This window comes from Amphiprion ocellaris, chromosome 5 (assembly GCF_022539595.1).
Source record: "Amphiprion ocellaris isolate individual 3 ecotype Okinawa chromosome 5, ASM2253959v1, whole genome shotgun sequence".
Taxonomy (NCBI): Eukaryota; Metazoa; Chordata; class Actinopteri; family Pomacentridae; genus Amphiprion; species Amphiprion ocellaris.
The window spans coordinates 13526964-13549841 of record NC_072770.1 but is presented as its reverse complement, the minus strand read 5'-3'; the positions used below and the strand labels follow the sequence as shown (position 1 = coordinate 13549841).

At 40.3% G+C, this 22878-nt stretch overlaps 1 protein-coding gene across 3 annotated transcripts in view; it reads right to left on the bottom strand.

Moving 5' to 3' along the window:
- Nucleotides 1–22878, bottom strand: part of iqsec1b (IQ motif and Sec7 domain ArfGEF 1b) — a 222139-nt gene that overhangs the window by 128825 nt on the left and 70436 nt on the right. For all 3 annotated transcript variants that reach the window (XM_023278167.2, XM_023278168.3, XM_023278171.3), the window contains exon 2: nucleotides 13361–13468. In XM_023278167.2, the coding sequence (XP_023133935.2) occupies nucleotides 13361–13468 (108 nt within the window). The remainder of the gene's footprint in view (nucleotides 1–13360; nucleotides 13469–22878) is intronic.

Sequence of the window (22878 nt, the reverse complement as noted above, 5' to 3'; positions counted from 1 at the left end):
CGTTAATTTCAAAACTTGCAGAGTTTAGGATCATTTGAACTCCAGCCAATCTTTGTCTCATAGGAAGAGCTGGCAGGGATGCAGCTAATGACCGCTATAAAGGAGAACAAAGCTTCTAATCAGAGCAGTTATATTGCTTTGAGGGTCAATGTAGTCAGAGTGAGAAAAGGAGACATTAGGGGGGAATTGCATCTGTTTATCAAGCTGACCATCGGCTCATCGAGCACTACTGGACGTTATAAATTTTACATTCCACGTCTGTTGTCGATGCTGTCCACATCCACAACAACACGCCACCATCCGCTCTCTGGCCGTCCCCCAGCATCACACAAAATAACACACCATGCCTGCAGAAAAATCCAATATGTTGCCCTGTTCCAAAAGCTGTGCTGAAACTGAGTAAGTGAATACACTGGGATTACATTTCACCCTCTACCCTCCCAGATGGCCCCTAATCTCAAATTACAAACTGCTTCCAGACAGTCGGAGACATAAAGAGTCCCGGATCTCTGAGTGTAGCTGAGGGTTTTTCTGTAGACACACACTTTTAAGAAAAACCACTGTCAACAAAAAGTTAGGAAATGCTTGAATAAATTAATATCAATTCTAACATGAACAAAAGACAAGCTGGCTGGTCCCCTTCCATACTGTCAGTACTGCAAGAGAACATGAAAAAAGGACTTTTTCAGCCACAGAATTATGAGTCCAGGTAGGCGTATTAAATAGAGCTCAAACGAATGAATGACCATCTTTTTGTTTTTGCATAGCATTAACTATCACTTATGCAAAAGGCTAATGGTCACACAAAAGAATAAGTATGTTTCAGATGGCATTGCAGCCATGAAAAAACATAAAGAACAGAAACAAGCGCAGAAGTTCACAAGAAAGCGAACACCTCCACCAAATTATCTCCTCAAGTAGTTATTGCTTTTTGTACAGAGGATGTACACACTGCTGAATTAAATTGAAATAAAATTACAGTTTTCACTCATTTAATGTGATTAAAAGTCACCTATCTGGGCAGCGACTATTTCGATGTGGGCGGTGAACATATTGTATGAGTAACACCAGCTGGGTGTTTGTTAAAAGTCTACTAAGAGCCACAGAGTGGCATTCAGTTTCGTAGTGTTCTTTTGACATGGAGAAGTTTTTGTGTCATCTGGCCCGAGCTAATGAAGAGAATGCAGAGGGATCAATGTCACCGTTGCTGCTGTTGCTGACCAGCGGCGCAGCTCAAACTGCAAACAAGCTCACATCGCTCAGCGGTGCCACGGGTCGGCACAAAGAGTCTATTTCAGCGCTGAGAACTCCCAAGAGGAGAGCAGAAAAACTATCTGGCAGAGCCAAATTCACAATTGATTGCATTTAGAGAGAGGAGAGAGAGGAAGAGGAAGCCGAGGGAGTCGGGAGCAGCTCGGTGATCTTAAATGAAAAAAGATGATCACAATGAAGTGAAAAAGACCGATTCCATACAGCACATATCCGTACAGGCAAGAGGGTTATTTCAGGGGAGTAAAAAAAAAAAAGACACACACCAACACACACACTGAAACGTAATCTCTCCACTCACTTTCATCTCCTCTGAGTGTGCTTGTGAAGTTAGAGTGATGGCTATCAACAAATGAGCTCTTCATTGGAGCGTGTAAATCTTTGAACTATGAAACAACACTTCAGTTGAGATTTGTAGCGATACTACGCTATACAGGAAAATGACTAAACTGCCGAGCCGCATGCAGAAAATTACAATAGAGCAGACCCGAGGACAAGCCTTAGATCCAGTTCACATGAGTAGCTTAAACTGAGAATCAGCTACGCATCTCATTCAGACCTTTTCAGTTTTTGCAAATTTTTTTGTATTAAAGATTTTTTTTTTTACATTGAATTAATAAAATTGTGAAAATACTTTAAAAATTATTATTTATTCAACATCCAAAGCTGAAATTTTCCATTTACAACAGTATTGAGACTCGTTGCTGTGGCACTCCAAATTGTAGCTAATTAAAAATATTGCATTTGCTTTTAGGTATCTTCATCCTTGGATGCTGACTTCTGTAAAGTCCCACACATCACACTGCAAAAAAATAAAAAACAAGCTAGAAAGTCTAAGGAAACTTTCTACAGACCTTCACAATTCATCAAGTCAAGAGTAAAACACATTTATGAAGCTTAGAGTGGTCTCAGGAGCAAAGTGACCTCAGTAACTGTAAACTGGAGGAAATCTGGAGCTGTTAGGATGCTTCCTAGTGTTGGTAGTCTGACTAAATTGAAAAAGAGTAATAAGAGAAGAACCTAACAGTCACTGTAAGTGAACAAAAAATGAACTGAGGACCTTCGAGCACTATGACTGGAAAACACCAAGCACTGCTCATCACCTAGTAACACCATCGCTATAGTGAAGCATGGCGGTGGCAGTATCATGGTATGCCTCATGGTAGCCGGTTCAGAGCGGCCAACAGAGAACCAAACAAAGGGAACTCCAGAGTGAAGTGACTCATCAATGACGCGTACAGTAAACAGCCAAGACAGCACTGGATGGCTTCAGGTCTCTGACTACCCACAAGAAGCACAGCAAAAGCTCAAACATCAGTGTAGACATCCACCCAAATCCAGGTGTACAAAGATTGTAGAGACTTACCCAAGAACTCTGGAAGCGCCAACTGTTGTCAACACATACTGGCCTTACAAGTCTTTACTTATCCAAACGCTTCTTCTCCAGCCCATAACAATGCATTAACATTGCCGTCAACTCACTCTTGTCCTCCGATTTGACAGAAAGTAAATGTCCAATGTAAATGCCACCTAAAGGTGAGCTGCAGATGTTTGAAGACTGTCAAGAGCAGCAGTTAAATGTACCGATCACAGACGAGTTTAGGGTTAACACTGCCTGGTGCAATAGTGTAGCTGTGTTTTACTGTACTGTTGAATGTGCAGTTTTGTGAAGTGCAGTACACATAAATGAGGTTGTCAGTGCAACATTAAATGAGGTACTGTCAGTTTCACATTAACACACACTAAACAAAGAAATGACCAGAGCGTTCAGATTGTTAAATATAGCAGACACATGTAATTAGCTTAACTAATTTGCATAATTAATATAATCTCTTAAATAAGAGAAGATATTCAGATAACATGCAATTAATCAGCATAAAGAAATAACAGCTTGTATCTAATAAAAGGTGTCGTGGGGTGGGTGGAATAATCTATACAGTTGGAAAGCATGATATTGGACTTTTGCCAGCATCTGATACTTTGTAACTCATTTTGTCCAACTGCCAACTACAGATATTAATATAAGTTAGGTACCAGCGACAGACACTTCATCAGCTGCTATAAACTGTTTGCTAGAATGTTTGCTAGCTTCACTTAAATGCATCAGATCAGATTCAGTCTCATGAACAATCCATGGCTTCTGTACAGGTCCTCTAAGGTCTGAGCACATAATCCTCCGATGGTGAAGGCTGTTGCAGGAAGGGACTGATGTTCGCCTTTACAAGATTTAGGCTTTATGATCTAAAAACAACCACAACCCTGTTTCACAAAGCATTGATTATTGGGTTCAAGTGGTAAAATTTTTATCATGATGAATTCTTCTGTGATCATGTCCAGCCCTAATATATGTACACATTTTCTAAACCTAATCGCAGTAGTGAACACGTAAAATATTTAATTTGATTTCAATTTCAGCTTTTCGAACAAAACCCTTAACTTGGCAAACCTGACAAGTGTTACCTTTCAGTGAATATTCACTTTGGCAGGCAATAGTGGAAATTAAGAATAAAGGTCTGACAGTCGATTTCAAAGAAGGCTTGGTTCTCCCACAAGGTGAGTAAAAACACAGGACCCTGGTTGCTATTTGAGGATTCATGGTGACATTTTTCCTGATTAAAAAAAGACAAGACACTAGTTTGACAGGAGAATCAAATTATTCACAATGAAGATTCAAGGGTCTCGCTGCCACACATCTTCACACAAGAACAAAAGCCACAAATCAAATCCATCAGTGCTCATAGTTAAACATAATAAACTGCAATAAAACAACACTCTGAATGGCGACTCTGAGCACTGAGCGTTCCTGTGAAAAAGAACCGTCACACTTTCATTCTCTACAAAACTAAATATTTTAAGAGTCCCAAAACTAGGCAGAGGGGGAAGCTGAAAAGAACCATTATGGAAATAATCTGGGCATTTATATGTGTGGACCTGGCTCCAAACCAGAGCGGCAGTATGTCCTCCAGAAGCTCCCAGTGTGGTTCCTTGCCGGTAAGCCCGGCCTCCCAGCAGAGCCGAGGATTGGACCTCACATATCCACACTCCGCAGGCTGCATCCAGGCCTGTCGGCAGAGCTCACACACACTCATGCGTCCTCTCACAGCCAATGGAAAGTTAATTAACTGCCTTTTTCAGGCGGCGGGCCTGCGATAGCCCGGCCACTGACGCGGCCCTATTACCCAGCCTTTAACAGTGATGAATTAGTGCTCCTTCTCTGCTGCCTGCCTCCCATCATCGGCGACTTCAGCCCAGGGGAAGCAGCGCTATAGTTTGCTCCCGTGCATCGTACATCAGCTAGCTCCTATGCAGGCACGAGGCTACATCTTGAGAGATGAGGAGGCAATTAACACACAAGGAGCCAATAACTGAAGTAACACAAACAAAGCCATTAGTGGAAATCAAGGATGCTTGTTAGTTTCTCTTAGTTTAAGAGCACAAACAAAGCAGCCTTTTCCTCTGTTCTGCTGAGTTTGTGGGGAGATAATGACGATGCAGCTGCAACAGAGCAATTATCTCATTGTTTTATTCCAGCACTGTTCAGTTGTGGCAATTTTTAAAAATATTTAGGATAATAAAATGAAATTAAACACATGCAGGATGATGGAAAGAGTGCAGTGAAAGCTCAGATGCTCCTCCAGTCCAGCAGGTAGTCTGGCTCAGGGTAGAGTTGAGTGTTCAGCCAGGCCTTGACGGCTGGCTTCCATTACTATAAAGTCCTTTGACATAAAAAGAACTGAATCCTTGGAAGAGTCTCACACTTATTATCTGCACTGCCTGACTGAGAAGAATTCTTTCATTAGTGGACACAGAAAGCCTTTTAGATTGAAAAACATGAAACTCATTTTCATGCTTTTGGAAGTAGTAGGCATAAGGAATGAGGTGTGTAGCAGAGCCGTGCTGCGAGGGCATTCGATTCTTTCTGAGCTACAGTATTCTCAGGGAATGACCGTGATGTACAATATCACCACACTACACACTACTTAAAGCAGAACTCGAAGAATGTAGAATTGCTCTGGCACAAAGCTGGGATTTTTCCAAGAGAAAGATTTTGAAAAAAAAAAAGAAAGGTCAAAAATGAAACAGTGGCATGCAGCCATGTTCTGATCTTGAGTTCCTAAAATAGCACCAGCATGGGAAAAACACAACTCCCACAATGCCACTTACTAGTTGTCTGCAGTGCTTGATTGGTTATTTGAACAATGTCATAATTCACTCATTATATATTATCAAAGAAGCAATACTTAAACCAACCGCTTACAACCTAGCTTTTCATTATACGTTTCATAGCCAATTTCTTTCACAAAATATTTTTTTATTGTCGTTATGCTTTAAAATGTTCTGTTTAGTCTTATTGATTTTTCCTGTGTCTTTCGCCATCAGCTCAATTTTATTTCTTTTAAAAATTATAGCTCTTAGAAAATCTGTTTCATTGTCACTTTAAGACAGTTTTACTGCTTACATTTAAAATCTGTCAGTCACCAGTCAAACACTTTGAACTGCATTGAACTGAATGAAAGGTGCAATCCACACAAAAAAAGAACTGATTGTATGAACTGCTGAGATCAGATGTTTTGGAGATGAAGCCAGAGAGGCCAGACTGAGATGGTTTGGACATGTACAGAGGAGGGATAGTGAATATATCAGTAGAGGGAGGCTGAGTTTTGAACTGCCAGGGGGCCTAGAGGAAGACCAAAGACAAGGTTTATGGATGTAGTGAAAGAAGATATGAAGGCAGATGGTGTGAGAGAAGAGGATGCAGAGGATAGGGTTAGATGGAAGCAGATGATTTGCTGTGGTGACTCCTGAAGGGAAAAGTCAAAAGGAAAAGAAGAAGAAGTATGAACTGCTGGGATCTCATAACTTTTTTCAATTATGCTTCTACACAGGCATATTTACCATATTAGCATCCTTCCCAGCATGCACTAGTTAAGAGTTTCAACTCCCCAGGCAACCTTATTTTTTGTAGTTCAAAGAAAAAAAAGACATTTTAGGACTGCATCTTCAATAACAATAGGTCAATAAATAAATAAGGTGGGGAGCACGGCGGTGCTGAGCTTAAAATAGTTGCCTCACAGCTAGATGGGTCTGGGTTTGAACCTGCTGCTCGGTTGGAGCCTTTCTGTGTGGAATTTGTATACTCTCCCAGTGCTTGCATGAGCGGTTGCTTCTTCCCACAGCCAAAGACATGAAAACAAGCAAAGCATAGTGGGCCAACTGGTCTGAGTTGCCTGTAGGTGTGAGGATGTGCTGGGTTGTCTGTTATTCTGTTAGCCTTGTGTTGAACTAGCGACCTTTCCTGGCTAAACCCCGCATCCCATGCAATGTCAGTTGGAATAAGCTCCAGTTCATTGTGACCTTCTACAGGATAAAGTGGGTATCACTAATAGACGAATTAGATTAAAATTATTCCTAATGCAGCAGAGGAATTTACAGTTTTTTTTCAAGTTGAACCAGCATAAACTGGTATGCAGTAAATGATCTTGTGTGGTTTGACAAGCAGGCAGCTTATTTCGAGGTATTTACTGAACATCACTCGGCAGCACAGCCTGGGTGGTTGAATGCAGGAGTAATTAATGTCAAACTGAAGATGTAGCACTGACACAACCTCAAACTCAGAACAGGAGATTCCTGAATATCGGGCTTATCAGTAGCTAATATTTGCACGTCGGCTACAAAGGCATGACAACTTTGACAGGCTGCATTTCCACTCTTGGTGGCGCCTCACATCTCCATCACCTGCACCTCCTGTGCTGGACCAGTCTGTGGATGTCAAAGCTTCATCAGATTTCAAATGAGATGACACCCGGAATATTGTAAGAACATTAAAAAGAATGTGATTACTATTTAAGAGAGTAATTTTTCATAGTGCACTGGGAAGAATAATCGCTTTGCTAAGGGATTGATGGATCGTCCTTTGAAACAGTTAACAGTTGCATTCTTCTAACTCTCCCTTGCAGAATTTACACAAAGTGGACATTTCCTGCAGATGTAAGTTTTGTCTACACTTAATTGAAAACATTATGCAACTGTTTTGCAACCTGAAGGTCTCCCAATGACTAAAATTGGTTGAAACGCCCATTTAAAGTAGTGTAATTGTCGTTCTCACATTGATTTGATTAAAAAACAGTATTATACTGAAAATCCTGTGAGTACTGTAGGCCTGACAGGAGAATAGCAGTGAGCAGAACAGCAGGAGGTATAAGGTAATTAACACCTCTAAAGAAGTGTAAGCAGTAAAGGCCAGAGAACGCAATTCTGCCGACGCCTGCTTGTGGTGAAATGAATGTAAGTGGGGCAGAGTATTCACAGAAATCTATAAATATTCTCCCAGCTCCAATGACAAGCATTGTGGTTATTTATAAATCCCATCCAACTGAACGTGCCGAATGCTGCGTCACAATCCCAAACCACCACACAGATGCAAAGAGCGATCAGCAACTTTATTTTTTTCCACCCGCAGCTCCGGCAGCATGCAGAAAATTGAACACGATATTAAATTTCAAACAAAACAATAGCTGCTTCCAGGACCGGAGCGGAGACAGCGGCTTCACAATCAGGCGCCGTGGCTGCAGAGACGACTAAATCCCCGAGCGTTATTGTGAATGGCTTCAATACAGTCGGCCGGTAATGACAAGTCTGTTGAGTGCATGGATGACAACTGGTGGCGCAAACGGAGGCAGAGAGAAAGTACAGAATGGAAACATGAGCCACCGAAAAGTTTAATGATGTAGGGCCGCGATTTGGGAAGGGACGGCTACATCAGTAAGCCAGTGGACATCAAAGCATGCCTAGATGAAATGAAGGCACAGTCGACTGAGTGGTGTGAGGCTAACTTTACCCCAATGCAGCCTGCATGCTGATCACACACACACACACACACACACACACACACGCACACACACACACACACTGCCACTCCCACCTCACTTCAGAGGCAAAGCAACGCAGCCATTTGTCAAGGGTATCGTGGGTTGACTAAAGCAGCCACTCACTGTGCATCTCAGCACAAAATAACACCAACATGAGCCAGAGGCAAATTAATATTTTGTTACATCAGGAGGTCCGTGAGCTGAATTAAGCAACTTACCGACTGACTGGATTTTTTTTTGTCTCGAAACAGACACAGACAAGGTGACAAAATTGCTGATTATATTCTTTTTACTTCATCAAAGTAAAGTCAGAAAGTGTCATTTAAATGACTTAGGATCGGTGAAGGGTAATGTGGCAGCAAAGATGCGAAAGCTCATCGAATAACCATGAAATGAGAAGCAGCCACTTCCCTCTTTCTTCACACATTCAAGAAGTTTTTTTTTTGCAGAACAAACACACGAGACAATTTAATTTCACCACCTCTTTCCTAATTGTAAAAGATGTACAGCTGCATTCGAGGTTGGTGGTGTGACTACCCGGGGCAACACCGCAGAGATGGTCAGAATTCATTAAACATGCACAACTTATTCCTCGAGTCAAGAGCAAAGAGAGACGGGAACAAATTAACATCTTTGATTCCTAAGCCAAGAACACTACTGAGACACAGAGAGACAGATGTTAGTGGAGTTGGGGGGGTCTGGTCAGATACACCTGCTAAATAAGAACACGTGGCGCAAGAACGTGTCTCACAAAAACACTTTACAAGCTGATGAGCGAAGTTCTAGTCGAGGGATTCAACGTTGTAGGGATGCATACTGTATCCTGATCTGGTTTCTAGCAGGACCTCTTCAAAAGTTTACAGCTGTGTTTGAGTAAAGGTCCTCTGAGGAAACAAAACTTAATCCACAACCTGAGTAATTCAGCGTTAGCTTTGATTACGCTGTGATACAGAATTATACATTTATAGTCAATGTATTGGAAAGTCCTCTGGCATTTTTAATTACTTATATGAACTAATCCTTGAAGCATACAAAACTAATTATTACTGGAATTAGTTTCTCTTTGTTTCTGCTGTTTGTGTTCTTTCTTATTTAGACTCTATTCAGGTATATTTTGGATCTAATTTTCGCTTGGTTCTTGTGGATCAAGTCTCACTGTATTTCGATCAGGAATATATTTCTCGAAGGAAAATGTAAAAGCTCAGGCAGGTTTATGATGAATGTGCTTCTAATCGGGAGCAAACACTTGGAATTTGTGAAGAACTGTTATCTGGATACATCCCAGTAGTTGAACAGTCATGCAGGAAAATGAAGACAGGGCAGGGATGGATTTATGTTAAAGCTTTGTGGCTTCATTGACCTTCTGGTCTGAAGAAGGAACAGGTATTATTTTTAATTATTTTACAATACAAAGGAACTCCAACATCACACTAAACCCTTCTAAAGCCAACTATTTCTTGTTTTCTACAATCATCCTACACACAATGACACAACTGACATCCACCATAGCCTCTATGCCAAGAACTCAATTAATATACAGGTAAACCAAAAAAACACAGGGATTCAGATAAAAATGGCACATCTTCCAATATGTAGCTCTGCACTGTATATCACAGACAAAAAAAAAATGAGGCTTTTGTATGCAGGTGTCAGTGAAACAAAATGGATGCTGATGAGAGCATATGATGTCATCAAGAGTGCAGACAGTAAAAGAATGAAACTCAACCCAGACCAGGTGTGCTCTTTGTTGGATCTCTGCTTGAAGGCCGCATATTTCAAGCACAAGGGGAAATGTGACAGCACCACCGGTTTTGTCCCATTGGAGACAGAGTGTACATGTAGGGTGATATCAGTTTCAACTACAAACTGTCCATTCTGGAGAGAGCAGTCAGTAGAAAAAGAACTAGTGAAATGGATATTGAGGTTGCTACAAAAGTCATTTAAACAGATGAGAGTGTGCTTTCTGATGGACACCATTTGATGGCACAAACACTGGAAACAATCTCGACCTCACACCACCGGACAGAGACCATGTCGACACACACAAAGACTGAAAACAAGAGTAACATCAGTCCTTTGGAAGGCATTGAAAGTCTGCAGCTGCCCTCGCTTAGCTTTTATTTATAAAAAAAAAAAAAAGCCAAAACAGAAAAAAAGAAAAACCATCTAAAAAGAACAGCAGATCAAAAGAAGAAGCAGATCACAGTGAAAAATGAACATATCGTCCTCCAATATGCAGCTCTGTGGAGTTAGGCTTTTTTCCAAACACGAAATTACAATGTTTTCCAAGACTGGCAATATGCTGAGACAGAGCCTGGTTTATGCGAGAGACCACTTTGGCAAACATTACTGGGGAGAGACACACCTGTACATTAGTGAGTCTAAACAGAACATCCACAAACAAATGCAGTTGCAGCCAGCACTTTGCACTCACTTACAGAACTCGACACATTCGCAGCTGCAAACATTCAAAGGAAAATAACACAGTTTGAAGAAAGATGGGTGGTCAGAGAGAGGAATCAGAGTTACTGCAGCGTGAGGTCTCTCAGTACAAACAAACTATCACTGAGCTTAAAAGTTAATTCAGTACAAATCTCAGCACCAGGCCAGGTGGGTGGTTGTTGTGGAACTTTATGGATTGAAGAATGTCATTTTTCTGCATAAAAGTAAGATTGCTCCAGTATATGAAACTAATTTAGTCAGTCTAGCACATATCTTTCTGGTAACATAGAATCTCTTATCCATATAGTGCTATGTTTACTAAAATACTATGCACACAAAGATACATGTGAACAGATTTTTAAGCTACACTTATATGTATGTTTTATACTAGAACTGAAAATGTCTAATTATGAATGCAAAAAAGGCTTAATTTGTTGTATTGCTATAATCGGTGTCCAAGAGTCTTTAGCATTAATGTCAATTGCATTTGTCATGTTTCTCCAAGTTCTTAAACTTGAGAGATGTTTATAGCTGTACATTTTGTCCTTGTGACCTTAACAAAGGTTTGCTTTGTCTCCAACATGACAATAGCATTCTCACATAAATTAATTTCTTGATTTGTCATCTCTCCTTTGGGTTTTTACCTTTGACAGAAGTTTGCCCTGATGCTTTTTGCATTTTTATTACTGCAACTTTAAGATGAGTGTTTGTTCCTGTGGTAAAGAGTGTGGCACTTGGACACTGAATATAGCAAATACCAATGGATTTGAAGCTTAACCAGTAATTCAAAGACAATTGTACAACTGGATTAGGTTAAACATATCTGTTCGTTCAATGCCTTTGTCCACTTTGAGATAGTATTATACTCACTGACAATATCTGATTTTGCAATACAGTATGCCCTTTCAGCTACATTTTAAAGATTCTGTTTTGCCACTAACAGCATTTGATTAAACTTAGGAAGAGATGACAACATGTTTACTTGACCAAAACTATCTTATTTCACTAAATTTAACTAAAGGGCTTCTGTTGCCGAAATCACAGAAAGGATGTGAACTCTATGAGAACTGAGTGCTCTATATACCCACCATCCACCCCAACCACCTCCTACTGAATCAGACATAGTTCACAAATAACTGTTTTAATCTTTGAGCACAGTCCTCTTCCTGTACATCATAGCTCGCTGGCACTGGTGTACTTCAACACTTAGTGGAATGGAGCCATCGAAATATGTTGCACTTTTGCTGTTCTTGGCATGAAAAGTCATATTGGCTATTAAGCTGTATGGTAACATAAGCCCTCAGAGACAAGGCTGGTAATACAAGTTTAAATTTCGCAACCCCCGTTGAAGCTATCTCACAGCCTGAATCACGAAAAACATTTTATTCTATAATTCGTATTATGTTAACATGAACTGAGCAAAGAAACAATGTTTAGTGAAGAGCAGTATCACAGCAAGACTACACGTACAATACTGGAAAAGTCCAAAAGAAGAGGGTAATCTTATCTCTTGCTGTTACCCTTTCCTGCTGCTGACACCTTTAAATTTCATATCTTCCAAATATAAAAGCCCAATAATCTGTCTCCGAAGCTGATTTACTGTACAGCAGCATATTGCTTCACAGTGTGATTTTACGTGCAGCAATGTGTCACTTCCTCCGCGCCTCTCAGGGGTTTAACATAATTGCATTCATTATCCAATCTACACACCTACCTCCTATTCTAAGTTCCAGCTTGACCCAAACTTCATTTGGAGCTCAACTCCCTGGGCGATTGTAATTGATGTGCACTTGTTCTTCGTGTTCTTCGGCAAATACTTGCTAATAGAGCGGGACAGCTCAAGACCTCACTGTAATCGCAAGTGTTTAGCACTCATTCTTTGTGCTCTCTTCATCTCCACGGCTAATTAGAATCAATAAACATGGTGAGCAAACACAACTCATTAGGACTTTAACCATTTCCTTCCACATGCACATGGATGAGGGTTTGGTAGCCTCCCCACCACCACCGCCACCTCCCCTCAAACCTGCCTTTAGAATCACTCTCAAGCTCAGCGCTGCATAGTTATAGATATAGTGAGCGTGGCATCAAGAATAAAAACCCTTTGAAATTGCCACGAAGCTTTTGAAGCCTATGTCCCACTGCTCAACGCTCTCAGGGTTTTCATCTCTCCCCATCTCTCCTCATTTGTAGAGGAGCTCTCAGGGCCTCGCTGAGCAGCTGTAATGAACTCCAAGGAAAAAGCATCCACAGAGGAGAGGACTGCAACGGACGGACAGATATCGCTGTACTTTATGTGCCAGAGGATGTTCTATGCAAAAACTGCAAAGTCGGAGCAGAGAATCAAGGCTTGTCAATCATTTTCTATGATATCCTTCAACTACTAAAAGATAGAGGGATCGAAAGACTGAAATGTCCTCAAAAGTAGTCCGTCCCCCTACTGAGCTTCTACTTCACAGCTTTGGTCGTAATGGGTGTTGTTCATTTTCTGTCTGAGTGGATTTGCGAAGGCTGAGGAGGCCACCTACCAGCTTGTGCACCGTAGGCGGTGGAAGTTTTCATGAGCAAAAGGAAAAAGACTGACAAACAAAGAAACACTCAACAGCAGCAAGGGGATTGGAAAGATCAGAAATGAGGTGTTTCATCAGGCTGAAAAAAAGAGTGATGCTGTAAACTAGCACCAGGACAGAAACTGCAGTAATGAGACAAACTGTCAGGAAATGGGGTTAGAAAGTTGTGGTCTAATGAATGAAAAAAAAAAAAAACAAGCTTCAATTTACCCAAACGATGCAGACTTCCATTTCCGACAGGGGTAACTTCTTCTACACGGAGGGGCAATAAGGTTTAGAGGGATCTCAGAGACTTCTATAGGCAATGAGGTGTGCCGCCTGCAACATAAAAAAGAGAGAGGAACATTGAAGCAGTTCATAATGCACATTTCATGAAGTTCAGGAAAATATAGAGGCATATTTTCATTCAGAATCAGACAGCAAGTGATGCATGGGCGGTGACATGTTGCAGCATGAATCGTGGCGTAGTGTATACCAAGAAGGGCACCGTGCTAACTCCCGCTGAGTTGAACGTCGCGCCTGGCAGAAAGAAAGATTACTCCAGTCCACTGCCTGCAGCATTTTAATGCCTTCAAATCAGGGCCGGGAACCTCTCATATATGCACAACGGGCTGAATCAGCACACAGAGCTCAGTGCCAGGTAGAGAGCAGAGAGAGGAGGAGGAAGAGGAGGAGGAGAGAGACAGAAGATGAGACATGATCAGAATGTACCAGGCTGAGTGTAATGTAAGACGACAGCAGAGGCTGTGGAAAACAGATACGGACAGTACGGAAGCTCAAGACAAGAGGAAGCAGATTCAAATTACTTTCTCTTATCTAAGCTGTTAGCATCGATGACCTTCGCAGCTCAAATCTGAAGTGTCAGTTATTGCCAGCAGGACATTTTGTCATATTTTAACAGCTAATGGCAGTCCGGCACATAACGCACATATGAGATAGAGCGCAAATATTTCAGTACTTTTAATTAAACCAACATAACTTTATTTCAAAGTTACAAAGTACAAATCAGCTGGAAAAAAAGCAATGAATGGGTTTGTACAACCTAACATATTATGGTTTTGGCTAAATAATTTTAAAAGTATTTGAGTTCTATTCATCTTTATTTCATAGAAGCAACATTTAAATCTCTGATACACATGAAGACTTAGAAATTTGGATCCTGTTTCTTGTACAGTTCCACTGAAACTAGCAAAGTGGAATGCTACAACTACTGCCATTGACGGGGTTAACTGTAACAAAGAGATGATTATTGCAAAACTTGCTAGTAAAGTCTGTTTGAACGCAGTTAATTCAATACAATTCTACATATGTACTACAGGCGGATACTGTTTGGTGATTCATAGATCTTGACACGTATCCACCTATCCATTTCTCATCAAACCATCCATCCATCAGAGTCATTGCTACATAGATGGAAAGAAATGTTTGGATATTATCTATTAATCCATCTCTGTCCATCCATGATGGAGGATGGATAAATAGGAGTGGATATCTGTCTGTCTTTCCATCTATACCATGGATGGATGGACAGCTATCAATAAAGGTCTGTTTGTCCACAATTTATTAGTCTATCATTGGTTTATATTCAAATGGATGGACTGATGATTGTACGCAGTATATTCATAACAGACAGATTGACTCTTGAGCATCCTGACCGAAATTGTATCTCAGCAGCAGGTGATAGTTTGTGTTTTCTGCCTGACTATGGCAGTGACACAACTGTACGACGGACTTTATACTTACAAATGATTTTTTGCACAGATGATTCTGGGATCTGTAGCTGCTTTGAAATGGGTCTAATGTGACTTTCATAACTTGTTCAAGCTACTGAATTGCTTCCTCAGAGTCTGATGAATGTATCAGATGGGTCCTATTTAAATTGGCTCAGAGGAGTCAGCAGCTCTAGTCAACTGTAATTGCTCACAAGAAGTTGAAAAGCCATTTTACAAGGAAAAACTGATTAACTTTCTATATCACCAAAACAGAGAAATCAAGTTGCTGTATACATATATTTCTGACCCAGAAGACTTATAATAAATCTATGAAAGAACCACAATGTGTCGCAGTTTTTTGTGACTAAGACTCAAGCGTTTCAATCAGTCATACATAGAAAATGTGAATTGTGAGAGTCATCGGAAAATCAAGAGTACCATTACATACATGGTCTTTACAAGTCTACATAAACTTTTGTTTACAACTGTATGTTGTGCTAAGGTTCTGTTTTCTTGTCATGCTGTAGGTGTCAAAGAAAATCTGATCTGGAGTATGATAGTGGACTGTACGAATCACAGCAGCACATGTGCAGCAACAAAGATTACTGCAGGATGTTTCTGTTCTGTAAGTATGACACTCATCACCTACTTATAGGGATACATTATGTTAGATTTAGTCTTTCACTCACAAGTTGTATGTCAACGTTTTACTCTATGTGCCTGTGTTAATAGATGTACATGTGGGAAATGTGCTAAAATGCTGACTGAAGTGGAAAATGTCTGCTGTCAGGTGATACTAAAGGTAATTTAGCTGATGAAATGTTGCGAAATGACTGTATAATATCTCCCTGTATCACTGGTTATTTGTATGCTGAGTACATTAAATATCTATAACCTGAATCACATGGAATGTTTTGAAAGAATGTGCACACACATTTACCAAGGAGACTGTAGCACTACAACGGCTCATGAGATAAAACTAGTGAGGTGTGATCTGACAGTCTAGGTATGAATTCTCTAGTGTTGGTTTTTTCTTGTGAAAAACTTGGAAATCTCTGGTCTGGGAAGCTAAAACATATGTTTAAGGCATATACATGGTTATAGTTAAAAGTAATGCCAACTGTTAGTGAGAAGATCATTGCAGATCTCGGGGTTTAGAGTCTTTGTACATTTAACCACCCACCCCAACCTCTGTACTGAAGACAAACTTAGCCATATTTTAAACCTTATTTGGTTGCCTGCAGGCTGCACAGTGGCGTAGTGGTTAGCACATTCGCCTTGCAGCGAGGAGATCCCTGGTTCGCGTCCCAGCTTTCCCGGGATCTTTCTGCATGGAGTTTGCATGTTCTCCCTGTGCATGCGTGGGTTCTCTCCGGGTACTCCGGCTTCCTCCCACAGTCCAAAAATATGCTGAGGTTAATTGATTATTCTAAATTGCCCGTAGGTGTGAATGTGTGAGTGATTGTTTGTCTGTATATGTAGCCCTGCGACAGACTGGCGACCTGTCTAGGGTGTCCCCTGCCTTCGCCCGAGTCAGCTGGGATAGGCTCCAGCCCCCCCCCGCAACCCTAGTGAGGAATAAGCGGTGTATAGATAATGGATGGATAATGGATGGATGGTTGCCTGCAAATCATTTAAGAAACATGTAGAGTTTCTGGTAGAAATGGTAGAGGTAGAAATATGAACAATCTGCCTCTCAGATGATCACAATGACTTCAACAGTTGGATTTCTAATACAGCTGCTGAAAAAAGATCTAAATAGCTTAACCTGCCACCATTATTTTGATTGTCTGCAACACTCTTCGTATGGCCACAGTGGAGAGGCTGCCTAGTACTACTGTGACTAAAATGGACACAGCACAACAGTGATACACAGTGCTCAATGGCTATTCATTGCTATTGCATCAAAGTTGATATTGTTGAAGTGCAAAGGCTTAAGAACAGGTTCAATATTGCCACTATTGACTCACTGTTATAAGGTTGTAACAATTTACAGAGGGTCCTTCATTGAGCTTCAAAGGTTGTGCCTTGCACTTGAAGAGCTGATTGAATTTGAGTGGTTTTTTCACAGTTCCCAATAAGCTGGGAGTACAGTCCAGACAAGGCTACACTGGACAAAAAGGCCATAGAGGCAGAGTGGAGGGAGAGACAGGACATGACCATCAGGCCAAATAGAGGACTGTCCATAAATACACCACCTATACATCTCCTCCTAGTGTCTAATTGCTGCAGCAGGCTGAGTAATGGAGCAAGCATCCACTGTGAAGTCATTGAAGTCACTTGTCAGTACTGAGGCCGGTGCTACTGTACAATCACAAGTCATGACCTCCCAGTGCAGCAAACCTACAGTCAGAGAGATTTACCTCACAATGTACTTCTTAAAGACTTTCCCAAAGTTTTCACAATGAAATGTGCCGTGTACTTTCCTGGGAAAAGAAAGTCCTTGCAAAGTCATTCCTTGTGCAGTGAGAGCTCCGGTGTCTGATAGGCCCACGAGCATCAAACAATCACAAGTATAGGGATGAAACATTTTCTGCTAATATCAGAAGAGCCCTGAGAGCAGTAGCGATAATGCAAAACCCACGCCCAGATGGGGCTTAACCACTCTTCACCTTGGAATGAAGATTTATGTTGCTCTTGATGAACCTCGTAAACCTTCAAGCCGAAGGAACATTAACTTCAAGAGATGTTAGGTAAAGGCTGATATAAAAACAAGTATTAAATAGATGGCTCTGATCAGCCTGAGATAAGTCTGTACATGGGAAACAGCAACACTGGTTTGGCCTTGAAGGGATGATGATTTTGGAGGGGAGTGCAGAAGTTTTATAATGATCAGATGCTCTCGCTAACATTAACTGGCACTTTGGCCAATCCCTCCAAGATTTCCTTCAACATATGCATGATAATATTCATCTTCACTATCACATTACATCTTGCTTTTCCTCTATATTTTGGTAAGTGATGCATCATGAGCCCCAATATGTGCTTGTAATACATACCCTTAAAGTCTGCCTGTTCTGAATAATGGTTTAATAATGCAGCAGCTTCCAAATTGTTTCATATTATGTTCCTTCTTTAAAGGGCATTTTTTGTCTTTAGTCTACTGCCCATATATCTGCAAACATATTTCTTCTATTTCCTTGAAAATATATTTATTTTTCCCCAAAAGCAGTGACAGTTTGTCAGTTCAACTAATAGCCAGGTAGTATTAGGATCGATTTCAGCTTTGTTGGTCCTCCGATTCACTAACTCTAAGACTGTGTTGATATGCTCTGTTCATTTGTCACATCTTTCCACTGCTTTCTCAGATATTTTTTGTGTGGGGTCCTGAAAAACTCCTCAGCTAGAAAGTAAGCTGTGAAACTGTGAGATATCACGCCACTAGCTGTGGCACAGTTGCATCTGATATAAGGTTTTTAACATGGTTAGAATGCAATTTATTGCTTTTTGTTTGTTTGTTTTTTATGTGTTTTTAATGTGTAACATAAAATGTAATTGTTGCCTTTTATATGTGTTGAAATATTAATAAACAATACATATTAAATTAGCAGTGATAAGAGGATTCTTGCTTAGGGGCAACCACAACTGCAATTACACACAATATGAATGCAGTCAAAGCCAATGACTAACCAGATGCAGGATGTAAACTTAGTCCTTTAAACAAACAAAAAACAACACTGACAGGGAAAATAATCCACACAGTAATTGCACTTTCATCTCCATTTTGTCAAAGCAATAAAATGAACATTAAACAGTCAAATTTTGACACATTTTCTACAAGAATAAATATGTATGTGTCTGTTGGCCAATTCATACTTTTCGTTCACAAAGGTGTGTGTGATATCTGCGAGGGTCGTCTTTATATTTTATTGTTATGGTGTTAGAACTGAAGTGGTTGCTGCTGGACTTTGGCTTAGCTTTGATTTGTACATACTCTACATCAACAGAGCCCAATCGCAGTCAAAAGTTCTAAAATCTTCAGATATCCTGTGCTATGTGTAATCTTGTACATAATAATCACTGATATGGTGTCGCAGCCCAATTTGTAACCAGTAACAAAGTCCTATAAAAACTGTAAAATCACAGCCACCCGTTCAGAAATACCTACCGTAGTATGAGTAGAGCCTTATTCTGTCTACAGTCTGCTTTCAAAGTCCACATTGGCAACGCAAAAACCACAAATTGGCCTTTCGAGCCCAGACAGTGGGTTGGTAAGATTGCAAACACTATGCCATTGCTAACATGCTAATTGTACACAGGTCAAATAACTACATCGTTTTAGTTTCACAAGTTTTTTTGTTTTCCTAGCCAACACTAAATATGTGAGATCAGCTGAACTGTATTAGCTTCCATAAACCACTGGACAGACAAATTGATATATTGAGCTAGTGATGATGCTAATGGGCCACCAACATTATGGCAACTTAACCTGATGTCGGCATGAATGTTAGTACCAGATTTCACGCCAATCAATTAAAAAATTTGTGGGTTCAAAGAAGTGAAGCAGCTGACAACAGACAGAGGGACACACTGACAATGATAGAGTCAAATTAGAAGCCATCAGTCAAATGTAGTAATATTCCAGTAAAAATGAAAATTAATCTGCAACTATTTCCAAAAATGCTCAGATTCTTTTTTTTTCTTTTTTGGATATTTTTTGGGTTCTGCACTGTTGTTTGGATGCAACATGACATTTGAAAATACGGCCTTGGACTCTGAAAAAAATGATCTGAATGTTTTCGTCATTATAAAGACAGAACAAGAAAATCAGCATCAAGAATAATAATTGTGATTTGCAACTCTACTAACAACAAAATTGTTATTCATGACCAGAAGTGACACGACAAATGCAAGGTTTAGTGAACGAAACATTCATATTAACATAGTTTTTGTTAATTCTAATTAATTGTTAATTCTACCCCATGTGTGCTAGCTTGAGTACTTTTAGTAATTTAGATATTTAGGTTCACATTTTAAGCAGCGTTTCTGTAAAATGAATGTGACCACAGTGTTTAATGATAAAAGACACAGTTAAATATATTGCAGGCCCCTTGTAAACAATAAATCTGAAAGATTAACAGCTGCTTAGTTCTCTTCCATCTCCTCCAACTAAACACTGGCAGTAATTTGCTTCATATATTTCCTGTTTGTTATGGAGCGTCTGAATGAGTTCTAAATGGATGTATTTCTTTGCTTTAACTTCTGATAATAAGTCATGCATGTAGTTTAAAGGAATGAGGTTGAGTAGTATGAAGGAAAACACCATGAATCTCCGACTTGGGCTGGTGTGAACACTGAGCAGCCAAACCTTAATTAACTGCTTGTCCAAATTACAACACGTTCAAATTACAGCCACTTTTACATCAGTGCAGTAATCAGGGACCATCGAGAGACATCAGGGTACGAATGCTGGAACAGAAAGAGAGACTGTTTGTGCTTTTGGCATGACAAGTAACAGAAAAACCTCATATCTGATAATGAATTTGTCACGTTTTGTCCTTCTTATTTAAGCAGTGCTCAACATGCATAAGAATAATGCCTGAAATAGTTTGTAGTTGCTCTGTGAATCGCAATTTGTAAAACCCCTAAACTCATTGCAATGTGATGCAGCGGGTGATAGAAAGACCCTGCATAAATTGTAAATCTAAAAGCGGCATGCCATGTGGATAAACGTGCCCTACAGGACAAATGGGTTGTGCTCTTTTGTGACCCAGAGCTGCCAGTAATAATCTCTCATCCATGGAGGTTAAGTCCCGGATGGAGATTTCCCACCGCCTGCCACATAAGCCTCCTGTTATCACTGGAGTGCAGGTTCTGTGCTTACATAATGTCCGTCTCTAAACACGCTCGCTCCCAAAACTTGTAAACCGTCAGAAGGCTGGCAAAGTGGTTTCAAGGACTAATTAAGCCTAATAATGGAGCATATGCAGAAACACACAAACACACAGTCAGAGTCAGTACAGACAACCACTGCAGCAGCTAATACACGTTCTCAAAATAAGCTTGGAATTGTAAGATAAGTAAAACAGTCAATGCTTTCACTGTTAAGCCTCAAACGTCATTCTCTAACACTATTACATACTTAAGCATTTTTCATTTTCAAGCTCCAGTTTAGATTTTTCCTTATCTGATTCATTAATGGCATTAAAACTATTGATCATCATTTGCAGAGTTGTTGGCATCGAATATCAAAGAAGTTTTTGTAGTGAAATATACTAAAAGTACTAAAGGTAAAAGTGGTCACTATCCGGAATGAGTCTATTTATTGGATTATGTGTATACTTACTTTAATACCTGTGTCAGCTGGTAATGGTCAGACTGATTGATTTGTATAAAAAGTAGTTCCATTTAGAAAATGCAGAGTGGTATTTGCTGACCAAACTCTATTTTGTGTTACCAAACCAACTCTGCACAGTAAGCAGTAACTAAAGCTGTCGAATAAAAGTAGTGAATTAAAGCCAACAACATTTGCCTCCAAAATGTATCAAAGTGGACTTTCACAGATTTAAAAAAAAAAAACTCAAAGTTGTACATTACACAAGTAAATGTCATGATCCCTGCTCAGTAACAACAGTAAATGTATGTTCTTGAACCTCGAAAGAAAACATGCTAGTTAGTAACAACATTGAGAGTCACTTCTCATTATGTTTTCTCACCAAAAAGTTAAGACTGTGATGTAGGAGGGAAAGATTTCCAGTTTGCACTCACTTGATGTTGACTTTCAGTTTTCACTTGCTGTTTGGTTTATTCACAGTTTTTGGAAAGCTTCACTAATTTCCTGACACTTTCACAAAAATAACTACTTATTAGAGGCTTGGTTAAGTTTATGCACCAAAACGACCTTGTTATGCTTTTTACAAGATGTTTGAAGCTTGTCCTCTATTTTCTGCGTTACCAGGGTGATGGTTGCTGCCCTGTTTAATAAATGATTGGTCGGCCGAAAAGTAACAACAGCAAGACAATAAAATAAATGGCAACGGTATGTTGATTAGAAAAGTATTAGTGATGCATCGAATGTAAATCACCAGAAAATTAGTAATTAAAAGTGCAGGTTAGCTCTATGAAAAGATAATTTTTGGAAAATGACGTTGAGAACTTTTGTGATTCCTTGTGGGATTCAACAATCTACATATCATGAGATCCACATAGCCTACACTAAGGTGGCATGAAGTAGTAAGAACAACACATCTGCACTTACTGTAGTGGATACAAAAATAAAATAGAAAAGATAGCTGATAAACTAGAACCGTCTTCAATGTGCAAAGTCCTCCAAAGATCAGTCTTTATTCAGTTTATGGTCCTCCCACTCTATAGATGTTCCATATCTCAGAAAAGCATTCTTACACTGGTGACATCCATTCAACCAGAGTCTGCTTAGTCATGACGATAAGGTTTAGATATAGTTTCAATGTTCCACCTCTTACATGTCAGAGCTGATATTTAGGAAACATTTGAGTCATACTTGTTTGGATCACGTCCCTTAAACTAACATGAAAAAAGCAGAGTTTAAGACCTTTACTGTTACCAGCCGCTATCAACTGTAGTTAAATACGGTCTTTAGTTTGCATACGCTGGTGGAACATGTTAAGTTTAATGCTATAGCAGGCGCAGATGCAGAAAAATGACGCCTCAGGAGCAGCGAATCCTGGTGTCAGTAAGCGATTCACTCACAGTGCAGCCAGTGACACTAAAACGATCATCTGCATTTGGTTTCCCGAGGGAGCAGCGAGCTGGGGGGGAGTCAGGTTTCAGGGGTGATGGTGTTGGTGAAGAGTCAATACTGTACGGTCCCGCTCTTAATCAGCACAGTACAACAAGGTCAGTTCATGTGGAAACAGTCCTGCGCTGCTGCTGCTGCTGCTGCTGCTGCTGCTGCTGCTGCTGCTGCTGCTGCTGCTGCTGCTGCTGCTGCTGCTGCTGCTGCTGCTGCACCACAGCAGCTCCGGCTTCATCCATCAGAACGAAGTGAAAGCAGCCGACTTCCAGACGGGGCAGGAATAAACACAAACACAGGCG